The 27,023-nt window shown below is 41.4% G+C and overlaps 1 protein-coding gene across 1 annotated transcript in view; it reads right to left on the bottom strand.

Annotated features, from left to right (window-relative positions):
- Nucleotides 1-1,048: 1,048 nt before the first annotated feature.
- The window catches only part of SGPL1 (sphingosine-1-phosphate lyase 1), a gene marked incomplete at its 5' end in the record, with an annotated part of 32,626 nt that continues 6,651 nt past the window's right edge, over nt 1,049-27,023 (bottom strand). Inside the window, 12 exons of the mRNA XM_008052104.1 lie at nt 1,049-1,502; nt 2,017-2,137; nt 3,131-3,277; nt 4,438-4,676; nt 5,961-6,110; nt 6,755-6,853; nt 7,884-7,989; nt 9,310-9,398; nt 18,129-18,257; nt 20,224-20,300; nt 22,934-23,081; nt 26,618-26,685. Of these exons, the coding sequence (XP_008050295.1) occupies nt 1,362-1,502; nt 2,017-2,137; nt 3,131-3,277; nt 4,438-4,676; nt 5,961-6,110; nt 6,755-6,853; nt 7,884-7,989; nt 9,310-9,398; nt 18,129-18,257; nt 20,224-20,300; nt 22,934-23,081; nt 26,618-26,685 (1,514 nt within the window). The remainder of the gene's footprint in view (nt 1,503-2,016; nt 2,138-3,130; nt 3,278-4,437; nt 4,677-5,960; nt 6,111-6,754; nt 6,854-7,883; nt 7,990-9,309; nt 9,399-18,128; nt 18,258-20,223; nt 20,301-22,933; nt 23,082-26,617; nt 26,686-27,023) is intronic.

The raw sequence follows: 27,023 nt of genomic DNA on the forward strand, positions 1-27,023 counted from the left end.
AAATGATGTCATCAGAGCAGGACAGTGACTCAACCTAGATCAGAGTCCCCCAGAGGGGAGAAGAGGGCAGGAAGTGGGTGCAGGGTTTGGTCCTGTCCCTGCACCACCCTGAGAAACTAGTCTTATGAAGGGATTGCAGGCCCTAGGCTACAGTGGCTGCTTGTCATCCTGCTATCTGATTCCAAAATGTTTCTTTCCCTACACTGCTCCCTTTTAGCTAGGGCTGAGAACTGTCCAGTTTCTAAGGCAAAACTGCCATAGTACCTGTGGAAGCTGAACAAAGGGGGAAGAGGCAGCAAGAACACACTCAGAGAGAAAACTTTCCTTGCTCTGGGAGCTGTCTCACACCCACTTAAGGTAAGTCAAGGCAACTTGTGAAGGTGCTTTGAGCTGTTCCTTCAAGCACATATATTCTCATTACATGATGGCTTAATGAATGGGGGAGGAGAGGACCACCACCAACACTGGTGACACATATTTCAGTCTGGGGTGCTCATCGTACTCTGATATATTCAGAAAAGTACAGAAGAGGGTCTGGTTCCTGCTCATCACCATCCAGGAGAGGGCTCAGGTGTGCTCTGACCACTGCCAATTCAAGGAAGCAGCACTAGGCCAGAAGGTCCTAGGTTCTCTTCCTACTCCATAAAAACAAGAACAAACCAATGGGGACATCATTTCAAATAAGAATCTCCAAAGATGGTGGCAACTAAGTGTCAGATGGGGACAGCAAGCACAGAAGATACCACCCCAAACCCTGCCTTGGTGGACAGGGCAGTTATTCTTGAACGTCCCAATCCTGCAGAACAGGGAACAACAGCCTGGTCCATCTATGTCCTGGAAAAATAAAACGGAGCTACAATAAAAGTGATTCTGAGAGAGACAACTAATCTACTCTAAAGAGGGAGAGCTGAAAAGCCTCCTGCTTAGAGTACACCTAACACCCAGCTGGGGACACATTTGTTACATAAATGCTTCCCGCCTGAGGTAAGAAGAAACCCTTTTGCTACCTCATAAACTGTACCCAGCCTCCCTAAGGAATCAGGACAGATCAGAGCTGCCACACAATGATCAAGTGAAGGTGAAAGCTAGAGCAGTTAGAAAAGGAAATGGTTAAAACAATTCCTAGGGCAACATTTATGACAAGGGCAAAATCATTACATAATGGAATCCTTCAAGGTCTTCAAGTTAAAAACCACATAAGGATGACAAAAGGTGGACGTGAATCCTGAGCCTCAAGCTATCTGATGGTCTCTCTTGTGCTCTGTGGAGCAAGACCGCATGTCAAAGTTGTGCGTGGCCTGGTCGTATCCCGAGAACCTTCTGAAGGCCAGACGCCCCTTGTGACTAGAAAGGATGCAAGCTCAGTGGGGTTTTGGAGAACCATTCATCTGGCTTCCCTGGGTGACAGTGTCTGTGCTGTACAAGCTGTCCAGGAAGACTGAGGATAGTTCTGCAACCATATTCCTGTCAACGGTTGTCTGGGCCATGCCATAGATGGCACCCTACAAATCCAATCAAAGACACATGATTAGTGAGGATGGGTACAGGGACAAGGACAGAGCCCCCCCCCAGTCATAGCTTTTCACATGTGCCGCCCCCACCCCACCTTAGGCAACCTATCATTCTAGTAGAAAAACAGCTGGCAGAGAACATCATTCACAGGAACTTTCCTTCCAGTCTGTCTTTCTGCATAAAGGAACCATCCCATGGGACTTGCTGTATAAAATTCCAGAGAAAACATGTTTATGGCCTTTTCTGTGTCAAACTGTTCTTTTCAAATGGACACTAGCATCACCTGCTATGTCTAGCAGTCCCTAAACTTACGAGGTATTCTACACAGTGTGTCTCATGGGAGACGTCCAACCACTCTGGAGTGGGTGCAGCAGACCATCAGCTCCAATTAGCAAAGAAGAAAGGGTGTGGTAAAGGACAGGGGCAGGAACAGACTCCAGGCCATCTGATTCTTTCAAGCCCTCCACCACGTTCCCAAGGGAAGAAAAAAACCCCACGCCCTACCATTCCTGTGGTCTTCGCTTTAGGATTCTTCATGATTTGAGTGATGGATTCCCGGACATCCTTCAGGAATTGTATGGCTACTCGTTTCCGAGCGTGTACCAATGTGATGCAGATATGAATACTACAGGAGAAGGACAAGACAGAGAGAGAAAGAGAAAGAGATGAACCTTGAAAAAGAAAAAAATGTTCTAAAATAAAGCAGCCCAAAATATGGGAATTTACTGGTTGCCCTTTCATGTTATTTGTGAAAGTGCAGTCATCCAAGTTGTTCCCAGTCCTGGGAATCAGGGCTCTCAAATACTGAGGCTGTCAAGAAAGGGCTGCCATCGGGGCTCCTCAGTGTGCTCAAGAACCATTCTAAGAGAATGGCACAGCTGGATGCTCTGTCCCAGCCCTCCCCTCACAACTCCATCACTATTCCTTCAGCTGTATGACCACTAATGGGACACTTTCATGTTAGATGATCAGCCCTCATGGGCCCTCATGAGGACAGGGTCTAATAGCTGGGGTCTTGAAGAACTTCCGGGCAAAGAAGAAACTTTAACTCACCCTAGAGGGAAGATGAGGTTTAGCGGAATTGTGAAGAGGACAAGAGATAGTCCAGATAGGACTAGCAGTGCACCAATATGTGGAAGGGTAAGCTGTACACAGAGGACATGAACAGCCATATTCAGCTGGAATGGCGTGTCCACTTAAAGGTATCAAGGAGATGAGGGTAGAAAAGCCTATTAGGAAGACAGTTACAAGCCTGAATGACTAGAGACCCTCTGGAGGGTTTTGAACTAGATATGACACAAGTAAAGAGTATTTTATAAGAGCAATTTGTGTACAAGATGGATCAGAGGGTACAGAGGCTAGAGAGTAGGAAAGAAACCTCATGACCCACCACTGGTTTTGGAAGCCTGTCACCTAATTCTGCCAGAGTTTAAAGCTAATGGTATTATTCTTTGTATCACATAGCTCCAGGTGGCAAGACAGAAATCCTTTAGATTCTACAGATGCTACTCAAGTGCTGGGCTCTAGCAGTCACGTTCTACACTTCAGGTTACCTTGCTACCCATGTTCTTTCACAGTCATGGAGCAAAGGAAGGGAAAGAGGCTTCTCCAGGCTTACCTAGATGGGAATTGCAACTGGTTCAAGTTCCACCCCTTAGCGGTCATCAGGTTAAATAGTCGGAAGATGTCAAAATCATGGGAGCCCAAAGCAATGACGGACAACTGGGGATTCCCAAAAACAAAGATGCCTTTGATATTTTCTAGTCTTTAAAAAAAAAGGAAGAAAAAGAAAATTCAGCCACATATACTCCTCTGGTCACCAACTCTTTAATCTCCCTCATAATGAATGCAATCTACCTTTGGGGACTTAGTTTTCTCATCTTCTAAAAGAAGACGGCTAGAATGGGATTGGTGATTCTTATGGAGATCAGAATCACAGATGGAACATTAAAATAGCCCAAAGTCCAAATCCCATCTAGATCTAATGAATCAGAATCACTTGTTTCTAACCTGTCTACCCAACTGCTGATTATATTCCCCAAGGGTATCTGAGGCATAAAAGATGTACTAAATTTTTTTTCTGAAAAAATAATCCCTCCCTCTCTACAGGTCTAAAAAGTCATATATATAATCCCTAAAGCAAGAAATGGTACAGTGATTCTCAACACATGGCCCTATCAGAATGATATGAGGACCTTTTTCATTGGTAGCTTCAACATAGCCGTTCTCACCGAAGTACATCAAGGCAGCCCAGCAGGCTGCACTAATGCCGCCAGGCCGTGAGCCTGCGATGGTCGGGGAAGTAATACACAGAGGGACAGGCAAGTAATACACTAACAGATATGCTAGACAAAGCATGTAGCCAGTTCTGGCCTTGGCTTACCCCAGATTTCATCGGCCTCCCTGCCCCATGCCTTCTGCCCTATTTCCAATTCTTTTCTTATCCAGTGATTCCTGGATCAGTAGCATCAGTATCTCTTGGGAACTTGCTAGAAATGGAAATCCTTAGTTGCCATCGCAGCTCTACTGAGTCAGAAACTCTGGGAGTGGGTCCCTGCAATCTGCATTTTACCAAGAAGTCCTCCAGGTGATTAGGATGCATGCTCAAGTTTGGGAACCACTGTCTTAGCCATTAAACTGAACCTTAGCATTAGGGTAAGAGCTGTCAGTTGTTAAGACATCCCTAGAGACAAGGCAGTCTACAAATGAAGCCCCTGTTTCTGAAGACTTTCCAAAAGTCACAGCAGAAAAAGGGAGCTTGTCCTCCCAGGCCAGCACCATATTCCTAAAAGCTGCTGTTCTAAACCCTTGGTCTCTGCAGAGACAGCAAAGGGGCAGGGTTATGGATACTTAGCCAGGCAGGTGCCATGAGCCTACTAGGAGAAAAACAAGAGACAAGGCAGAATCCCAGTCTTCCACACATACTCTGACTTGAGGAAGCGAGCAGTTTTGATGATCTGTTTGGTAGCTTCAACATAGCCGTTCTCACCGAAGTACATCAAGGCAGCCCAGCAGGCTGCACTAATGCCGCCAGGCCGTGAGCCTGCGATGGTCGGGGAAGCATAGATGCCACCCTGCCAATCTGTTGCAACGAAGAACTGATAGCTCCTGTACTTCTTGTCACTGTACAACACCACTGAAGAGCCTTTGGGGGCATAGCCATACTGAGGGGGAAGAAGCAGACAGGTGAGAATGCAGTTCAGTCTGGCGTATCTTGTCCCAAAACTCTCATCATGCAAAGAAATGCCTACTTTTCAGTTTCTCTATGATATTTCCCATTCACACTAAGGATTCAAATCTAAAATGTTACCGGGCAGAAGGAACTTTAAGGGATGGATTTACATTCTCTTTGTAAGGGAGGCGGAATCGAGGTCCAGGGAAGAGCAGTATTTTGCCCAGTCTCTTACTCAGCATGTGGTTTTCCTTATTTAAAATATTCCTCTGGGGTGGCATGTCAGAATGGAAACAAGGATAAGTTTCCAATGCAGGCCAGGAAAGGATGGAATTTAAGTCCCTTGGAGCAACTAAAATCACCATCTGACCTCCTTCCCATCTGTTTTGCCTGAAAATTAACTATGTAATTGGTTTCCTTATAGAAAATGTGCTCCCCTAATTAACTCTTACCAAAGGTAACACAGAACTCATTTCACTCCCAAACCACACAGAGATAGATGGTTAAGGAAAAAAGGGCACAGGAGCTCGCTGGGTGGGAAGGTAAAAACAGATTCCGACTGAAAACCTGTTGCAGATCATTTAGAGTTTGAAAAATAAGTCTTTATTGTACTCAAGTTTAAAGCAAGCTCTGAAAATGCCATCCAAACTACACACACATTCCTGAGGCTAATACTTCTTCCACACCTGGATATATACTCAGAAGAGTCTCCAACTCTTCATCTCAGTTCAGCAGGGGTGGCAGGCATGGACATGTCAAGCACTGCAGGCTGGACATTCCTGAGCACACAGGTCTTCCCCTTCCCTGAGGACTCTTCTGTTTACATTTTCTTGTCACATAGACTTAGAAGCCAGCAGCATAGGCTGCAGGATTAACATCCTCCCTCTTATAACTCCAGCATCGACCCTCACCGCCTCCACCTTCTGCCTCAGCCTCAAAATTTTAAGGAAGTTCTTTATAAGGGCCATAGCATTAACGCTCACTGCCTCCACCTTCCACCTCAGCCTCAAGACTTTAGGGAAGTTCTTTATAAGGGCTGCTATACCCTAGTTACAGAGTCAGTGGATACAGAAATTCTCTTAGCCAGTATGCGATAAAGGAAATAGGTTCCTTTCACTATTATTTGATGATACCCTGTCACCTGAACCAGCTGACCTGGTGAGAGCAGAGAGACAGATTTAATCTTATAGGAGGAAGCTAATGCTTTAGTCAATTTATTGTGTTGAAAATAATCAAAATCAGCAACTGTTAACACTCGATCTCCTCCTTAGCTCACCTTATGGGTATCAGCTGAAATGCTGGTCACACCTTTCACCCGGAAATCAAATGGTTGCTCCAGTGGGTATCCTGCTTTCTCCATAAAGACAATGAGGAAGCCCCCTAGACAAGCATCTACATGAAGAGGTACTTTGTATTTGACAGCCAGCTTGTTTCAAAAAACAAAGAACATTAAGAGAATTTCACTTGTAGTTCTATAATAAAAACTTTGCAGGATACAAGTGGACAGGTAGGCTATACACACAAGGTTATTTTGTACTATGGCTCCCATGTTTTAAAAAATTGGCTGTTTTTGACATTCCCCGTTTATCTTTCCAACATATTTAGCCTTCAAAATCATTAATCTGAAATGTGGTATCTACTTTATATTTAAACATGCGTGACCTCAAGCTCCTTGCAACAACCAAGCAGGAAATGAGTAGAGCTCTGACTTAGGGTTCTGCTTTAGTCACCACAGGGTGCAGGGCAGGCGGGGCAATGCCCTGGGGCAGCATGTGGAACACAGCCCTCTAGAGGGCACTTTCCCACAGGCAGATTATTTCCTGATCTCAATCTAAAAGTGCATACTATTTCAGTTTAAAGTAAGGCCTTGGCCTTGTATTATCCTCCCCCATAGCGAAGGCTGGCAACTTCCAGAGGCCGCAGGGCTTCCCCTAGGACCTGCAAGAGCTGCTCATCAGTACTGTGGGCAAACCAAAATCCAAATTGCTTCTATTTGCCAAGTACTGCACCGTTAGACTCTGCTTTATAATCTCGATCTGTCTGCCATAGCAGCCCACTTCTCTCATGTACCTTGGCCACTTCAGGGACAGGATCTATCACACCATGAGGATACTGTGGGGCAGAACAGACGAGCATGGCAGTGTTCCTAGAGATGGCTCTTCTCATTGCCTAGGGATTTAAAGTTTAAAGGAAAATGAGGGTCTGTGTCACAATCACTCTTCTCTTCTGCTGCCAGAAGCAATCTGGGCTGCTAGCTAAGAGTTCTAGTTCAACAGTACCCTTCCTTCACCTTCCAGCCTGGGAAAGGACTCCCCACCACAGTGGCAGAATACAAGCAAGTTCAGACAGGTCATTTTGGGGAAAATTGTCTAAGAGCACAAAGCAAGAACAATAAAATCACAGCAGAGGAGAAAACAATATTGAGCTCAGAGGCAAAAGAGCCCAATATTAGTGCCAGCTCCACCATCTGCTCACAGTGAAGCCCCAAGTAAATGATTTCACATAGTCTGTTTCCTCATCTGTGAACTGTGATAATGTAACAGCTTCATCAACCTCCTTGGATAGTCACAAGGCTCAAATGTAATTCTGACAGCACTCTGAAACTAGAAAGTTCCTCTACACAAATGTGTAGGTATAAAAATAATTATTATAACGACAGTGCTACTAATATATGCCAATCAAAATCACAGTGAGAGTCTTGAGACAAGTTAGTACATGCTCATTGTACAAATAGAGAAAAGAAAGGAAAAGTGTTGCAGCAAAACCCAGGTCTTAAGAGTCCTAAGTTAGGGAACTGGACCATCTCCCTTTTAGAATTCATGAGAAAAGAAAGGAGAAGTGATGGTATTGACAGCAAAACCCAGGTCTTAAAAGTCCCAAGTTAGGGAACTGGACCATATCCCTTTTAGAATTCATGAGAAAAGAAAGGAGAAGTGTTGGTGTTGATAGCAAAACCCAGGTCTTAAAAGTCCCAAGTTAGGGAATTGGACCATCTCCTTTTAGAATTCATGACCCTATGAAAAGACTGAAGCTGCAGTCAATCACTACTACGAGTAGCTGTTTCTAATACTCTGGCTGCTATTTTTTTTTTATTACAAAAGACAGTTGGAGCCAGTCTGAGTGTGCCTGGAAAAAGCTCACCAGTAACTGTCACTCCTGCCCTCACAGCCCAGAACAGCAGGCCCTCCAGAGCACTCACCCGTAAATCCACCTCCATCGTCTTGGTCAGGGGGACCCGCACAATTCTCATCCCAAAATAATTGGCTGCTTTGTCAAATGCAGCATGGGCACTTCTGGGAGCCACACTAGATGACAGGGAAGAGAATAATGAAGTTCAGGCTACAATAGGATTCAAGAGATAACACAACAGCTAATCTCAATCAGCAAAAATAAACTTCTGTTTCTTTTTCCCCAAATTATTTAAGTGTTTATATTATTGCTTTGCTTTCCTTTTTAAGCAAAAACAAAAGAGGCCAACAGATTAATCTATGGAAAGGTTCTCCCTACTATTTAGGAAATCATTTTGGCTATCAGAAAGAGAATACAGAATGGATCCCACATTGGGGGATCCAAAGCTTGAAGGAGGGCTGACAGGTGAAAGTTAAAAGACAGAGAATTCAGGTCAGAGCAATGTAAGATAGAGCTTCTAGCAGCTGGCCACCCAAAGACAGGCACTCAATGAGAAGCAGGCTTCCTGACACAGTTCACGTTCAAACAGAGACAGAAGACTGAAACCTGCTGGGTGAGCACGTGAAAGCAGCAGTCAGGTGTCAGCTCAGTGGGCCCTTCCAACTCAGAAAGACCACGAACCTATAAGAAACTCAAGTCCCCATTTCTTCTACACATTTGGAAATAGTATTGAAAGGAAACGGGGTCACAGGTAAATATCTGCTTTGAGATATTTAATTCCTTAATTTCTTCACTTTTACAATTAACCTGTCCTTTTAAGGGAGAAAAATCTCTACTGCTAAGTAAGTACCAAGCACTGAAGATTTATGCATGAAGAAAGAATAGTAGCCTGATTTCTTCTCTTGTATGAATCATAGCATGGACCATATGCAACAGAACCCCTCAGTCACTGACACTTGTGGGAAAAACATCTTTTTGGTTACACAATATGAAAAGAGGGTCTAGAGAAAAAAATGTTACAAAGCATCAAAATTATGTCCATGGGTGGGCAGTATGGGTAAATCTCAAAAATATATTTTTATTTTTCTTCCAGAAAACAGCTCTGACTGAAACTTTCCTAGGGAGCACGTTAAGGCAGCCTATAATATTTAAGACAGTCTCACTTAAGGCAAGTAGAGAGCTTTCCTTAGGCTCAATCTGCAATAAATATCACAGGATTCAGAGAAGTAGTCCTCTAACTCTGCCACTTTTGGAAAAATAATCTCATTCATGTAGTATCTACCATGTACAAACTTGGGGGGTTAGGAATGCTCTTTAAAATAACGGGCTGATCCACTTAGAATTTAACTGAATGTGAAAGTACATGGGTAGAGGGGCCAGGACCAGGAGGAATAGAACTGGAATTATCAGAGAAGGGAAGAAGCAGGAAAAGAGATTATCAGACTCAGCTTTGCACCAGCCCCAAGCAGACAAATCTGGAAGCCACACATACATACATTTCTGGAGTTGTGATTCCCTTCTCTAAGGCCAGGTCCCGATATGCTTTGCAGGCCATCAATATGCTTTCTGTCCCCCCAGAGGTCACCTATAATAAAGAAGAGACACCATCTGTTGGGGGAGAGTCAGGGTTAGATGTCAGAGTACACTTCCTGCCCTGATCTTGACAATGTTTGATGAAGAAACAGACAAGGACTTGGAGGCATGGTGCAGGGCAGATACTGCTATGTCTTCCAGAAGGAAAATTTGGCTTTGTTGGCTAAGTCAATCTTGGTTCAGGAGAAGAATGAAAACTACTAAATAAAAATGAACAGAAACTCAGCACCATCTAGACAAAGGCACATTTGCCCAGGTCCCATGTATTTACAATCCATTCACATTTCTGTATTAATCTGTCCATTTTCAACTAGAATAGGGCATTTTATGCCATTCAAAAGTATCAGAATTAATTTTAAGTGTTCAATGCCTGTTGAGGAATACAACATTGTGAAGTTATAATTCTAGTAAACTATACATCAGCTGATCAAAAAAAGTGACATTCAAACTTTCCAAAGTAAACTAGTGGTTTTGACACATTTGAAAGAGAAAGGAAGAAGTTTCTACTTAGATGGAAGTTTGCTGTCTTACCTAAAATAAAACAAAAATCCTTATGTTTTTAAATGAAGCAAAATGTTTTCCTGAAGCTCAGCCTACCCCCTCTGATGAACACATTTCTTTAACCCAGAGTTTAAACAAAAAAATGTAGAGGTCTTACATTCATCTTATTTCCTCACTGAACTACAAACTCGTGAAGGTGGGACCAATCTGTTCATGACAGTATCTCCAGCACCTAGCACAATAGCTGACACCTAACAGACTCTTGATGTACATTTTCTGATGCCTGACTTGACTTTCAGTAAACTGTGACCAACACAGGCATGTCAGAGCCACCTGGCTATTTTCTGATAATATATGAAAATGACTACTTTCAAAACAAACAAAAAGTCATAGCACTGAACTAGCTGGACATCTTTTCAGGTTTACCATCTTTGAAAAGTTACACAATCTTTCCATTTTACAGGTGAGAAAAACAGCCCTGAGAGACAAAAGTGATTTCCCCAGCATCATACATTAGCCTCTGTTGGTAGAAGTGAAACTTTGTATGTTTTGGTATTTAGTATAGCTTGATATAAGATAAAAAGAGAGATGGTGATTACTGAACTTTCCTAAAATAATATCCATATACACAGGACAAGAATATCATTGTATACAAAATCCCAGTGGTCAGGAGTTATATGGAAAATGAAGTAAGTCATTTTTTGACTCAGGAAGTCTTCATGAAACATGTGACTATTGCCCACAAAATAATGCATGGAACCTGGGCATGGGACACATGTTTATATGTCTCGGTATTTTTATGTGGAGAAGACAAAGTGCGTACAGTTGAGGTCAGCTCAGCAAATCAGCAGCATGTCCTGTGGTTTAGCATAAAACCTCAGAATGTCACATGAGGAGCCAAGCTAGCTGTGAAGAAAGTCAGGGAAGGACCATCAAAGTCCAAGTCTCCATTGCGTCAATCTCTCACCAAGGCCCAGTAATGACTTAAGCATAAATATTTCCAAATTCCTTATCAACCACTTCATATGTCCTATTTTTAATCCAATAATTAATCAAAACAACATCATTATTTGTTAGGTAAACACCAGTGTACTTTTGACTGTAAAAGCAGGAATATCTACATTCTACTTCTAATTTTTATTTCTGTACTCCAAATTTTGTATTTAAAAATGCTAATGCTCTTCCACTTCCCTCCACCCCCATACCCAAAGAGAAACAACTTAATTATGAAGTAAGAAAATGAAAAGCCTCAGTAACCACTTGTTGGATTATCCAACTTCTTTCAACATGTATAAAAACTGTCACTCTAACATATGATACATATTTCAGAAAACAGGAGTAGAACATGATCTACTTGGAAAATTTTCTTCCAGATGCTGTTTGGAGCTAATGGCATTAGCATAATGTCAAGAAGTATGTTTCACATGGTAATCTATGAAGTCGCCTCTCATTCACTGTAATTGAGGCAAGTGAATAGAAGGAAAGATAGTTTAAAGTTGAAGAACAAAGAACAAGAAGAGTTTAAGAGCTTTAGTTGAGAAAAGTCTAAAGACTGACCAGTCATTTGGCCTTGTCTTTTTCTTGCTTCCCACTTCTGAACACTGAACCCTTTCTTTACCAAGAGCAGCTTCATTGAGAGAGAGATAGGAAGATATACAGAGAGAGAAACAGAGAGGGAGGCTAAAGGGGGAGAGGGAGAGACAGAGAGGGGCAGGGAAAGGAGACGAAAACTACTTCACAGATTTTCTCCCCTCCAATGCTTCACTGTTTTGTTTTTGATTGCCGGTATTAAAGTTTATTGCATTAGATTATCCCTTGCTCCTTGTTTGGTTGTTATTGCAGGTTTTAACTTTGTTTTTTTCCTTCAAGCATTGCGGGAGAGAAAATCTGTGAAGTTGGTTGTTTTCATCTTAATTCAGAAGTCCAACCCTAGGAGTTTTTTGTATTGCTACAATTAAGCCATGACTCTGTTGCTTTTTTTTTTTTTTGAGTTGGAGTCTCACTCTGTCGCCCAGACTGGAGTGCAGTGGCCGCTCCCGGCCACCACAGCCTCGACCTGCTGGGCTCCGGCGATCCTTCCGCCTCAGCCTTCCAAGTAGCTGGAACTACAGGCGCACGCTACCACGCCCGGCTATTTTTTTTGATTTATTGTAGAGGTGAGGTCTTGCCAAGTTGCTCAGGCAGGACTCGAACCCACGGGCTCAGGCAATCCACTCACCTCAGCCTCCCAAGGCGCAAGATTACAGGCTGAGCCACCGAGCCCGGCTGTCTCTATTGTTATAATCTTCTTCAGTGGATATGTCAGGGATCAGGAGAAGGCCAGAGTCTGACTCCCAGTCTCTTCCAATATTTAGATTTTTATAAGGTAACTAAGTGCTGGTATTATCTCCAGCCAAATATCCTCAGACAGGAAGCACCTACCATGTATCAGAACAAACAGAACATCTGGAGTGCACCACCCAGGACGAGCTAGGATGAAAGAAAATGGCATGAAAACAACACAAACATACTAAAAGTGGGGGGATATGGTAGTATGTAGCATGCAAAAGAAAAAGCCAACTCAGAAGGAAACAAGCTAAGGGACAGAAGGAAATTCCTCATAACTGTCTCTCACTATAGGACAATATCCTAAGAATATGAACTCAAGAAAACAAGAGTTCAAAAGCCGGACAATGAAAAACAAAATGAGACTACTGACCAAAAAAACCCAAAGCAAATGGCTCCCATACAGAACTAACAAATATATTAGGAACAACAAGGAACAGAATAAACACTACTGAGAATAAAATGCTGACTTGGAGGAAAAGGTCTCAAATAAGTTTAGTGAACACAGATAAAAAGACAGACTGCAAGAAGAGTGATGTCACTCTACACTTAAAGAACGTCATCTGGCCAGTCAGAGATAACCAAAAGGCAATCAGAGAATGACTGCAGTGGTTGGAAATCTGTGAAATCATATGAACAGCTGAGTAAACCAGAACAAATGTGGGGAGGAGAAGATTCGGGGGAAAGGGACTTTCAAATACACAAAAGTCTGTCACATGAGGAAGAAATATGGAACTGCTATTTCTAACAATAGAGATTATAACCTTGAGCAACTCTCCTAACTGAACTAAAAAGTCACTACATAAAGAAATATACTAAACCTCAAAACAAAGCAAGCTCAAGAGTCCTGCAGGATAAGTGAGTGCCAAAACTAGCTTTCACCCTGAGGGTGGTGCCAACTCCTAGAGACTTCAAACTCCCACATGACAGATGAGGAAAGTATGGACCAGGCGATAAATCTGGAGCTTGCTCAAGGTAAAAAAAAAAAGAAAAGAAAGAAAAAAAAGTCCAGTAGTAGATGGCTGGGAAAAAACTCACACTTATAGGTGTATAAGAAATAAACCCCAATAGCATAGAAGACAATAGCAAGAAAAACTGCTTTCCATAATCCTGATGCTCAAGTAAAAAAAATAAGAATCTCTCAAGGATGTGTAACAAGACAGCCTTTATGTGAGTTAGTGGCCTGAATTCATACTACCTTTGTGGTACAAAATGACAAGCTGAGAATTTGACTTAAATTGCTTCCAATAGCCAGGCTCGGTGGCTCAGCCTGTAATCCCACACCTTGGGAGGCTGAGGTGAGTGGATTGCCTGAGCCCATGGGCTCGAGAACCGCGTGGGCAACTTAGCGAGACCTCATCTCTACAATAAATCAAAAATTAGCCAGTGTGGTAGCGTGCACCTGTAGTTCCAGCTACTGGAAGGCTGAGGAGGAAGGATCACCGGAGCCCAGCAGGTCGAGGCTGCGGTGGCCCGGAGCGGCCACTGCACTCCAGTCTGGGCGACAGAGTGAGACTTCAACTCACACACACACAAAAAAAATTGCTTCCATTGTAGTGGTGGCGATCATTTTGTCATACAAAAGTAATGACAAATCTCTGGAAGAACTTAACTTCAATCTAGGCCTCCAAGAATCCCTATAAGTTCCCAGAAAAATGCATGGCTAGTATGGTTACAAACAAAATCAGAAATATAAGAAAATAAGGCATCATGAATGAAACCAACAGTATCAGACAGGTAAGCCTCGTGGATATTAGAATTAGCAGACATAGAATATAAAACATTTATGTGTGATATATTTAAATAAACAAAATATAAGCCAAGGAAAGGGACTATAAAGAACAACCAAGCAGATTTAAGAAAAAAAAGAACCAAACAGAATTCTCAAGAATAAAAATACAATCAATGAAATTTAAAAGTCCAACAAAAGAACTTAAAAGTAGATTAGACATAGCTGAAGAGGGAATAAAACCCTTCTATTTACCACCCAGCTTCAACAATTTTCAACTAACAGTCAATCTTTCATCTACTCCAACTGCCCCAGCCATAGGTGCTATTGAGAATATCAGTTGTTCTAATAATTATACCTTTACAGGTTATCTACTTTCTCTGACTGCTCTCAAACACCAATTAGATGTATGTTAGCTCTTTTCATTATATCCTTCGTGTCTCTTAACCTCTCTTTCGTACTTTCTATTTCTTTGGTTTTCTGGACTGCATTTGGGATTGGAGGGGCTGGGAGGGTAGGAATCTGTCTTGCTCCATAAACGTCACTTTAGAACCATGTATTTTACCTAGCTTGAAATGATCTTAGACAAAGGGCGTATGAGCCAAAATGAAGATGCACCCACTGGCCAAAGATCAAGTAATCTGAGCATCAATCTGAGCAACAATCACAATGGACTGAGGTACATAAAGTATTCTACAATCATCCATCTAAATGTATACTGTTGACTGACATTTGAATTATTTCCAGTTTTTAGCTATCATGAGTAATGTTATGAACATTCATGTACATATATCCTGCTACACAAGTGTACTGACTTTTCTAGGGTATGTCCTGAGTAGCAGGGTTCCTGAATCATAAAATATTTGTATCTTCAAATTTACCAGATAAGGCCAAACCGTTTTGTGGCTGTTTAACCTGTGGTCTCTTAAAAGTTTATAAAGAGCCTAATGGCACACTAGAATGCCTACCTATTATTAAGTGTATCCAGATTCTCCCTCTATAAGTAACCCCGTTCATCTAAATACTATAGGGGAACCTGCTACTGTATTATGGCTGCTTCAGTTTTTAACAGTTTTGAAATTTTGTTTTGAAGACGAATGAAAGATGTACTACTTTTGTTAGCTACTGAATATTTGAACATGTTGCTTTTCATGGTGCCACCGTATTAGTACAACAATACAAAATACTATCATCTGGAAAAACACACACGCACACACACACACACACACACAACTATAAAGTGTTCTTATCGGGTCCTTCAGTAATTCAATTTGCAGACTTTTATAATGATTGTAAGAGTGACAGGATCAGCACCTCTAGATCACCACCACAGCATAGGGAGTGAAATCAATCTAGCCTACATCAGCTGAGATTTAATTTTTTCTAAAGAAGACAATGTCAGTTTGTAGTGACAAATATAAACAGAAGTTTACCTATCACAGTTGAGGAAAACAAACAACAATCTACTTGAAAGAACATGTAAAACAAAAAATTCTCATGTGTGTCTTTAAATATGATGATACCCCCCTTTCTTTATTCCTATACCAACTAAATGAGACTGAGACTCAGTTTACAGCAAAATAATAAAGTGAACCTCCAGCTCTGGTAAAACGAGAAGTATATCAAAAAGACTGCTGGATGGTTCAACAAAAGTACACATAGATAAATGGGTGCGTGGTAGGTGTGTGGGTGCAGAAGTGTGGGAAGAGGGAAGGAAAGAAAGAGTGGAAAGCACAGATGTGGTAACATATTTATGTTTACCGAACCTAGGGTGTTCTTTAAACTATCCCAGCAACTTTATGCAAGTTCAAATTTTTTTAAAATAAAAAGGTGACAATAAACAAACAGAAACCCAATTAAAAGCACAATCCCAGGCCGGGCTCGGTAGCTCAGCCTGTAATCCCAGCACTTTGGGAGGCTGAGGCGAGAGGATTGTCCGAGCCCACGGGTTCGAGACCCACCCAGGCAACTTGGTGAGACCTTGTCTCTATAATAAATAAAAAATGAGCTGGGTGTGGTAGCGCACGCCTGTAGTTCCAGCTACTTGGAAGGCTGAGGCGGAAGAATCGCCAGAGCCCAGCAGGTCGAGGCTGCGGTGGTTGAGAGCATGCCACGCACTCCAGCCTGGGCAACAGAGTAAGACTCCGACTCAAAAAAAAAAAAAAAAAAAAAAAGGACAATCCCATTCACAATAGCCACACACACAAAAAAGGAATACATTGGCATTTTCCTAACCAGAGACATGAAAGACCTTTACAACAAAAACTACAAAACACTGCTCAAAGAAATCAAAGAAGACACAAACAAATGGAAAAATATTCCACGCTCATGGATTGGAAGAATTGACATTGTTAAGATGTCCATCCTACTACCCAAGGCAATCTCCAGATTTAACGCAATACCTATCAAATTACCAGCAGCATTCTTCTGAGACCTGGAAATGACAATACAGGAATTCATATGGAAACATAAATGACCATGAGTAGCCAAAACAATCCTCAGCAAAAAAAAAAACCAAACCAAAAACAAAGCAGGAGGTATCATACTCCCAGACTTTAACCTTTATTATAAAGCTACAATAATCAAAACAGTCTGGTACTGGTACAAGAACAGGCATACAGACCAATGGAACAGGACAGAGGTTCCAGAAGCAAAATCTCAATTTCTAACTCATCTTCGACAAAGCCTCCACCACCAAGCACTGGGGAGAGGAGAACCTATTCAGTAAATAGTGCTGGGAAAACTGGTTGACCACATGCATAAGATTAAAACAAGACCCCACCTATCACCATACACAAAAATCAACTCTAAATGGATCAAAGACCTAAACGTAAAACCTCAAGCTATAAGATTCTTAGAAAATGCAGGAGACATCCTTTTGGAAATTGGAACTGGCAACCAATTTCTGATCAAAACCCAAGTGCCCATGCCATAAGATATAAGATAGACAAGTAGGACCTCATCAAACTGACAAGCTTCTGCAAAGCCAAAGAAGTCATCAAGAGAGCAGGGAGACAGCCCACAGACTGGGAAAAAAATATTTGCCAACTGTATGTTTGACAAAGGTCTAACATCTAGGATCTACAAGGAACTCAAATATGCCGAAAAGGAAAAAACAACCCCATTACAAAGTGGGCAAAAGATGTGAATAGACACTTCTCAAAAGAAGACATAAGAGCACCCAACAGATACATGAAAAAATGCTCAGCCTCACTAGTCATCAAAGAAATGCAAATTAAAACCACACTAAGATACCACCTAACTCCAGTCAGATGGCCACCATCAATAACTTAAAAAACAACAGATGCTGGAGAGGATGTGGCAAAAAGGGAACACTTCTACACTGTTGGTGGGAGTGTAAACTAATACAACCTCTGTGGAAAACAGTGTGGCAATTCCTAAAAGATCTAAAAATCAACCTTCCAAATGACCCCACATTCCCCCTACTGGGAATATATCCAGAGGAACTCAAATCACTCTGTGAAAAAGATACCTGTACACATGTTTATTGCAGTATTGTTCACAACAGCAAAAACATGGAACCATCGTGCTGCCCATCAAAAGAGGACTGGATTAAAAAAAGTGGTACGTATACACAATGGAATATTATGTAGTCATAATAGACAAAGAAGGACAAAATTATGAACTTCACAGCAACCTGGATGGACTTAGAATCTATAATACTGAGTGACCTATCACAGAAACAAAGAACTGAGTACCACATATTCTCACTTATAAGCAGACCTTGGACAATTATCATAATATTATAAGAAAAGGATTGGCAGTAGTGGGAAACTGCCAGGGGAGGGCAGGGGCGGGACTGGCAGTAGTGGGAATCTGCTGGGAGTGGGAGGGGTACACCTCATCAATAAGGGTACATGCATAATGAATATTTGTATGCCTAACCCTGAATTGTACCCTACATCTTTAAAATTAAAAAAAAAAGAAAAAGAAAAGAAAAGAAAAAGGTGAAGAAAAAATACCTAGAAGAATATATAACAAAATGTTAATACTCTATGGATTACAAAACAGTAACATTTAAAAACTGCAGTTAATCTGGATCTTTCTACAATGATCAAATATTACTTGTGTAATAAAATATTTTTAATAAACTTCTATTATAAGCTAAAAAAATATGACTATTGAATGCCACTTGCATATACTTACACATCCACAGGAATCTGGTCCTCCATTGAACAGGGAACAAGCCATCCTCACAATTTCTGCCTCTATCTTACGTAGTCCTGGGAAGATATCTGGATGCAGGGGGTTACTCCATGCAAAATTTCCATAAGCCTGTAAAGAAATGCAAGCAGATGTGAAAGAAGAGTACTGCACCATATAGGACAAAGAATCATGCACTAATCAACAGTTCCTAGGTAATAATTAGGCACAAAACTAGGAATGGAAAAAGGTAATATCTGATCTTCCTAACCTAAAGAAGATCAAAATATTATGCAAATATTTGATAATGCACACAAATAATTTTACAATTGGTAAGGAAAGAAGTACAAATGTAGTTAAAAGCATAGGCTAGGCCGGGTTCGGTGGCTCAGCCTATAATTCCACGCTTTGGGAGGCTGAGGTGAGTGGATTGCCTGAGCCCGCGGGTTCGAGGCCAGCCTGGGCAACTTGGCGAGACCATCTCTACAATAAATCAAAAATTAGCCAGGTGTGGTAGCGCACGCCTGTAGTTCCTGCAACTTGGAAGATTGAGGTGGAAGGATCGCTGGAGCCCAGCAGGTTGAGGCTGCGGTGGCCGGGAGCAGCCACTGCACTCCAGTCTGGGCGACAGAGTGAGACTCCAACTCAAAAAAAAAAAAAAGCATAGGCTATAACATCAAACAGACCCAACTGGAAGTCTTAACTTTGCCTATCACTTTCAGCTATGTAGGTCAAATATTCTCTTTAAGGCTCAGTTTAGTTTCTTCATATGCAAAGGATAATAGTTATGGTACCTACCTTACAGGGTTTTAGCCATAATTACATAACATAATGCATGTAAAGCACATAGTAGAGTGTTTGGTACAAAGCAGCTCTTGTTAGTGTGTGCAGCAAAAGATTTATGGACAGATGATTAAGGGAGCCTGAAGAGCAAACAACGAACATCCCGAGTGGGCTGGGGATGTCTACTTAGGGGAACCTTGAAAGATGAAGTGGAATTCATCATTTGGAACAGGTGGAATGAAGGAGGGGAAGGAAAACAACATAAGAGCATGGTGTATTTAATAATAAAAGGAAGGATTAGTGTTTATGTGGGAGACTAACCAGAGTTAATTAAGAAAAAAGAGATGGGAGCTGGCTCATGAAGGGACTTGTCTCTACCACATAAGAACTTGGGTTCCTGCTGGGTATGGTGGCTCACACCTATAATCCCAGCAGTTTAGGAGGCGGAGGCAAGAGGATTGCCTGAGTCCAGGGGTTCAAGACCAGCCTGGGCACGTGGCTAGACCTTGTCTCTACAATAAATTTTAAAAATTAGCTGGGTGTGGTGGTGCACACCTATAGTTCCAGCTAAGGTGGAAGGATCACCTGAGCCCTGCAGGTGGAGGCTGCAGTAGCTGTTTGTGTGCCACTGCACTCTAACCTAGGCAACAGAGTGAGACTCCAACTCAGGAAAAAAAAAGGGGGGGTGGATTTCATCCTGTTGAAGCTACTGAAAGAATTTAAGCATAGACGTAAGATCAGGGTGTTATGCCAAGATATAGCTAAGCAAAACCCGTAATACACATTAAGGTATGAGCAGTTTCTAATAATAAAAACCAAATACAAAGAACTTAGAGACCATCAGTGCAACTCCAATGATCAAGTGGGTCTTCAAAAATAAAATGATTAGAAATGGAAGAAGCTAAGAATAAGAATTGTTTGAAGTGAGATTACTGCTCATCTCAGGTCATGTGATTTGAGGAAATTATGACTCAGTTTCCCTACCTTGCTCCTATCAAACAAAATCTGTCTTGGCATCAAAAGCCTCAGACGATAGGACTATCTGTGCTAGTAATCTGCCTTCTCCACTGGACATCTCTAAAGCCTGGAAACAGAAATTTTACTATTTTATAGAATATTCTGACAATATAATTTGATAATACTTTGCCAATATGATGCATATTTGCCTATGTTTGGGTGAAGAGAAACTTTCTAAACATCTAGGATTTTAACAATAAGATTTCTTTATTTCTCTAATTGCAAAAATAAGGAGGAACACTGAGGCCATATGAGCTGGTGAGAACTCCAATTTGTCCCTCAAGAGGGGGGTACTCACCTTCACCAGGAGCTCGGTGAGCTTCTCCTCCCCATTGTACACGGCCCCAGAGGCTCTTCCTTCCTGCCAGAAGACATCTGCAAAGAAAGTCAAGGCTACTTGTCAGTAAGCAGGAATCTCGGGGAAGACGGTCAGGTTCCATAAAGAAGAAACAGAAAGTCCTCTGGGTGCGAAAGAAAAGCTGAGCAGAAACCCAATGGCATTCTTAAATCAAGGAAGAAAGAAGTTCAGTAAAGAGCCATCATGGTAAAACAACAAAGAAAGATCCTCAATTATTATTAACAGTGTGAAAAAGATACTAACATCATCTAGGTATAGTCCTATAATAATGATATCCTCGTCCTAACTGCCTTCTAATGGCATAGAAGTGTTCCTTTGTCTATCCTTATTTTCTGTTCTCCCTATGGCTTTAGTGTGACCTTGTTCTGCAACAACTTCCTCCTTCTCTCCTTTCCTATCTAGTCCTAGGAAGCGGGGGAACTGTTATGGGCAGACGTGGCAGAAAAGAGCAAGCAAAAGTGTGACATTTCAGTATGTGATCATCAGAGTTGGGGCCAGGAAAAAAACACAAAAAGGTATAAACCGTGAGATTCCTTGTCTCAGGGACCCCACCCTTCAGCCAAGCCTGAAAACCCACACAGAACCAGCTCCCTGCTTCCTGCAACACACGTGGCAGCACTCAAGATCAGGAACACATCAACACGGGGATAAACCTCCTTTATTCCACAGTTCCTGACTAGACTATAGGGTCAGACTTACCAATTCCTATCTGAAATGCTCCCCCAGAGACATTCTACATCGTACCAATGATTCTTTTGATGTGGGTATCTCAGGTTCTTTTACTACAACGCGGCTGTGCTCTATTCAAAGTGGGTGATGAGAAAGCTATTACAGAAACACTAACACAAACTGCAAGTAGCCATGGGCTCTCCAATGCAAAGATCTTCAGCTCTGAGTGGTATATATAGAGAGACAAATTCCTCATTCTCACAGCAACCTGCCAAGCTCTGGCTTGCTGCCAGTTTGACTTTCACTCTTTTCTTAGAGGACACTACTCTCTACCATGCACACCTTCAGACCAGTAGTCACAGCATTTCAAAAATAGAACACATGGTTTCCTTTCCTATTCTTTTACTGGTGCTAGAGAGTATGGCAATGGACAATGTAAAAATTAAAGGGAAGGCAATATGGTGGCAGCAACCAGCCCTTACACTCATGAAAATCTTTAATATGTAGATCTTAGGGTGCTAACCCCTGCTTTATATCACCTATATCCCAGACTATATGTAGTAGTCCAATGTTTAAACCTCAACACATCACTTAAAATTTTAAAAGGTATTTGTCAAAATGCAATGTAGTATACTGGACTGGACCCTAGAATAAAAAAAAGGACATTAGTAGAAAAACTGATTAATTAGAAGTAGAATTTGTAGTGTAGTTAATTTTTTAGCTTCAACAAATGTTATATAAGACGTTAACATCAGGAAAAGCTGAGTGAAGGGCATATGGAAATCTCTGTATCACCTTTGCTGCTTTTTTATAAATCTAACATTATGCCAAACTAAAAAGCTTATTTGTTAAAAGTACTTGTAATATGGTCTTTATAATAAACACGTGTTTTGTGTTAAGAATAAACGCAATAATAGTTAACATTTACTGAACACTTACTATAAGCCAGGTACTATACCACACAGACATATAATCTCATTTAATCTCCATAATCATCCTTTCAGGTAAGTACTGTACTATTATTGCTATCCCCATCACAGAGATACAAAAACTGGGCATACACAAGTAAGTAACTAACCTAAGGTCATACTTTAAGTGGAAAAGGTATGTGTGAATTTGAATCCAGGTTGATTTCATGGGTTCCTTTTTTTTTTTTTTAATCGAAGTCTCAGTTTTGAGCCACCGCGCCCAGCCAGTGGGTTACACTCTTAAACATTAAGCTGTCTGGTATCCTTCCCATATGTGCTCATACATATGTGTACTCTCTCTCTCTATGTGTATTCTCTCTCTCTCTCACCCTCATCATTCTGGGAGATAGATATACAGATATATATATATATATATATAGGTATGTATCAGCCGTGTTTACCTTTGATGAAACTACAATGACTTTATTTTCTTTTGTGCCTTTTTGCAGATATCACATTTTTTACACGAATCTATACTTCTTTTGTATTACACATATTATATTCTCTTTTTTTAAAGCACATATGTATTTGCTTTATTCATGCTTACAAAAGGAAATAAAATCAAGTTCCACCATCTCTGAGATGAAGGGTGGAACTAAACATTTTTTTTTTTTTTGAGTTGGAGTCTTACTCTGTCGCCCAAACTGGAGTGCAGTGGCCGCTCCTGGCCACCGCAGCCTCGACCTGCTGGGCTCCAACGATCCTTTCGCCTCAGCCTTCCGAGTAGCCGGAATTACAGGCATGCGCTACCATGCCCGGCTGATTTTTTGATTTATTGTAGAGATGAGGTCTTGCTGCCCAGGCAGGTCTCGAACCCGCGGGCTCACCTCAGCCTCCCAAAGGCGTGGGATTACAGGCTGAGCCACATGAAATTCAGCCCCTGAAATGGAGAATAGGCCTTCCTGAACATTTAAGTACCAGGCATGAACTATTCTTAGCCTCTGTGAACATTAAATGAGGGCAACACCAGCTGTTTAAGGAAATAGAAAGCATGCATATGCTGAGCATCATACCCATAGAGCTGTACTCCTTGAGTTTCTCCAGAACTGCAGATGGGTTCAGACCCTGGGAAGGCAAAGCTTTCACATAGTCTTTGTCCACTTTCAGGAATGACAAGTTCTTGCTAATATCATCCTTGATCTTGTTCAACTGGTCTTGCACCTGCAAAGGTAAGAAAGACAAAGTTAACAAGATGTAAGAATACAGTAGAGAGAGAAAAACCAGTTACAACATTCAGTCAGCTGCTCAATGCTGGGTATTGTACAGGTGCTACTACTAAACCAGAATGATATTTTTTTTTAAGAGATGAGGTGATATTTTGACTATTCTGCTAATTTTTTGACATATGCAAGAGTCTCTTAAAAGTTTGAAAAGTTGGCCGGGCTTGGTGGCTCAGCCCATAATCCTGCGCTTTGGGAGGCCGAGGTGAGTGAATTGCCTGAGCCCGCAGGTTCGAGACCCACCTGGGCAACTTGGCGAGACCTCATCTCTACAATAAATCAAAAAATTAGCCGGGCGTGGTAGCGCACGCCTGTAGTTCCAGCTACTTGGAAGGCTGAGGCGGAAGGATCGCCAGAGCCCAGCAGGTCGAGGCTGCGGTGGCCAGGAGCGTGCCACTGCACTCCAGTCTGGGCGACAGAGTAAGAGACTCCAACTCAAAAAACAAAAACAAAAACAAAAGTTTGAAAAGCCAACCTCCTCTCTAAAGGTCAAAAATGCATTCAGTGTCCCCATGCCCTGTTTCTCTGTCATGCTGACATCATTGCTACTTCATTTGTATTTGCTAAAGTCAGCACTTCTTTGAGGGCAATATTTGGACTTTGATCCCGCCTTGGCAGCAGCTGCAGTGTGTGCAAAAGAGTCAAAGGAAGAACCATGAACAGTAGCCAGAAAATCAGCCATGCTGCAGTAAAGGGATTCTGGTCCCTGTGCAAGTAAGAAGCTCCTTCAACAGTCATGCACAGAGCACCAGGAATTTGGAGGCATACAATTCCCCACATATAAGCACAAAGCAATCTAAAAACTGCCAGGGACCGATCATAACTCCTTAAGCTGCTGTTGACAGCTTGCACCATCTGACCCTAAAATGCTAGGAGGAACTTTCTGCTATGCAATTTATCAACTATGGTTGTTTCCTTTCATCCTCATAGCCACAGCTTCTGAGCCTTTTGTTGTTGTTCATTCACTCGCTTACTCAACAAATATCTGTTAAACAACTACTGTAGTCTAGGGATACATAGTGAACAAAACAAACTTAGGAAATGGGGTACACAGTAAAAACATTCCTGTTGTTATGAAGTTTATTTTTAATGGGACAGAAAGTAAAAGTAAGACAATGAAGAGTGGTGGGAACAAAATAAAGAGCACAGGAAAAAGGCAGAATGCCAGAGCTGCTTTTTATGGTAAGAGACGCTTGGGTGGTAGATTTGAGGAGAGAGGCTACATGTCACAATTTGTGCATGATACACTGCTATGGTTTCAGCAATGTATTTGTTGAAGTCTGATGCCCAAGATCTCACTCCATACTATTTAGATGTTCTCACCTCTAGCTGTAGATGATTAGAATACAAAAGCATCTTCTTAGATATGGCCCTCAACTAACATAGGGAAAGCTACTCTTTTAAAACACATCTGTAGTAGTCTAACAGGACAGCACTGGCAGGGATCAGAGGCCACAGTCCTGGGCAATGCCAGGACATGCTATGGACATAGATATATTTTTTATGTAGTACATAGAAAATTATACCCCATAAATGGTGACCAAGTGACCAGTATAAAATATGGAAGCTAAGCTTACATGCATAGATTATGCTGTTGTAATAAAATAAAAAAGACAACGAGAGGCATATTAGAAAGCACATCAAGTACTTTCTCATCCCCTATCTTGCTTCTGAGCCTGTATCACATTAATCAATTTTAACTTCTTCATAGCAAAATGAGTTTGTTTTTTCCAAAATGAAATTTTCATGTACTTGTTCACTTGCTTATTTTCTGTCTTCCTTACGAAAATATAAGTTCCATGAGAGGAAGGACTTGGTCTTGTTCACCACGGTACACCTGCACCTAGAAAAGTTCCTAACACTGAGCAGGTGACCAATAAACATGCACTGAATAAGTGAATGCAAGTGAGTAAATGAAAGAAGGGTGCACATGCACACGTATGCATGTACATACATAACTAATATTAACTTTTTGTCTCTAAGTCTCAGAATCTACTTCTGAAAAATGGAGGGTGACTAGATAGTTGCTAAGGATCTTCTAATTCTGTTATTTTATACATTTAAGAATAATACAAAATAAAACAAAAATTTTTTAATGACTTTCAAAAAGTAAATAAAAATTAAAAACCTAAAAAAAAAAAATGAAGAAATGGACCACTAGCATTTACTTGTTTCAAAATCTGGAAGTTAACAGAGAAAAGTAAGAAGAATAAGGACAGAAAAAAAATGCAAGAAACAGTAAGAGACAACCCTGTTGTTCTGTGTGCTTTAGTCCATCCTCTGTAATATCTTTCCCGCCTCCACCCTTTATATCTGGGGAGCAAACAGAAGTCTATCTACTCTCATTTCCCTTCACAACCCCGTTACTGCTTCTACTTCCCTACAGGAAATAAACCTGTATTTCTGGGAGAGTTAGTACAGTAGTCTGAATGGATTTCAGACAAAGGCTAAAGATAATTGGCATCTTTTCTGGTTTGGCCAGGAAAGTGAAAAGGGATCTGGAAGCTAAAAGTGAAAGAAAACTTGAAGGCAGATAAAGTTGGGAAAGCCTAAAGGAGAGCTGAGGGTCAGGGCAGGGTACTGGAGGAAAGGAAGACATCAATGTCTCATCTGCCCTTCTCAGAGCTTGCAAAGGGGCCTGCTCAGTTTATCTTCATCTGTGATAAAGAACCTGCAGGAAGGGTACAGAGGTGACTACCTTATCCTCAGTGTGGGAGAAGGTAGAAAAGATAAAATGAAGGGGTCATACTATGCTACAAATAGGTGCAGAGAGCAAGAGATAGCTTTGTTATCTCTTTTAAGTTTTTAAACCTGGGGCCCACAAACTACAGCCAGGAGCCAAATATGGCCTACTTGTGTTCATGAAGAGAGTTTCTTTAACCTGTCTTCCTCTTGCTGCTTTCCCTCTGCAGGGCAGAGGTGAGGAGTTGCAACAGATGTGGTATAGCCCGCAGAGCACAAAATGTTTCCTAGCTACCCCTTACAGAAAGTCTGCCAACCCCTGACCTAAGACATGTAAGCACCCAACTCCTAGATAAATATCTAAATTCAGCCAGCCAAACATTGCTCCAAAGCACCATAGCACTTCAGTCAGGTTTTCTCATTTCAAATTCTCTTCCTCAACAGGTTTCTCATCTCTCTTTTAGCCAAATAGACTGGAGAAAGGATTAAGTGAGGGTTTCTCAACCCTGGCCCTTTGGACTTTGAGCCAGATAATTCTCTGGTAGCAAGAGCTGTCCTTTACACTGCAGGATGTTTAGCAGCATCCCTGGCCACCATCCACCAGATGCCCACAGCACTCCACTCGAGTTGTGACAGCCAAAATTTATCTCAAACACTGTCAAATGTCCCCTGGAAATGGGGGACAAAATCATCCCTTCCACTTGAGAATATTAGGGTCAGTAACTAGAAAGAAAGAAGTATGATTATCAAGAGTGGAAAAATATTTCACTAGTTTACTCTACAGATTCCACTTACCTTTCGACCAACAAAAGGCATCTTCCTACTAAGCTTAAAAAATTTCTTTTTAAACCTGGACCATAAACCTAAAAGAAACAAACGGTTCTATTATTGAAATGAACTTCCATAGATATGACCTGTTGGTCCTAATGTAGCAACTATTCAATGTATTCCCCACAACTTCGCTTGTCTTTAGATTGCAAAGGTAGAGTTTCTTTTGAAAATCAAAAACTTTTAAATTTAAATTTTTAAATAAGTAATATATTTAACGTGGTTCAAAATTTAAAATAAACACGTACACAGTAAAAAGTTTTCCTCTCTCTCACCTCGACCCTCATCCTACCCCTAGGTAAATACCATTAGTTTCTGGTATATCCTTCCAGAGTTTCTTTCTGCATATATTCTTGTTCCCCTTTTTTACACA

This window comes from Carlito syrichta, unplaced genomic scaffold (genome assembly GCF_000164805.1).
Source record: "Carlito syrichta isolate Samal-C Ts95f unplaced genomic scaffold, Tarsius_syrichta-2.0.1 Scaffold68529, whole genome shotgun sequence".
NCBI classification, from domain to species: domain Eukaryota; kingdom Metazoa; phylum Chordata; class Mammalia; order Primates; family Tarsiidae; genus Carlito; species Carlito syrichta.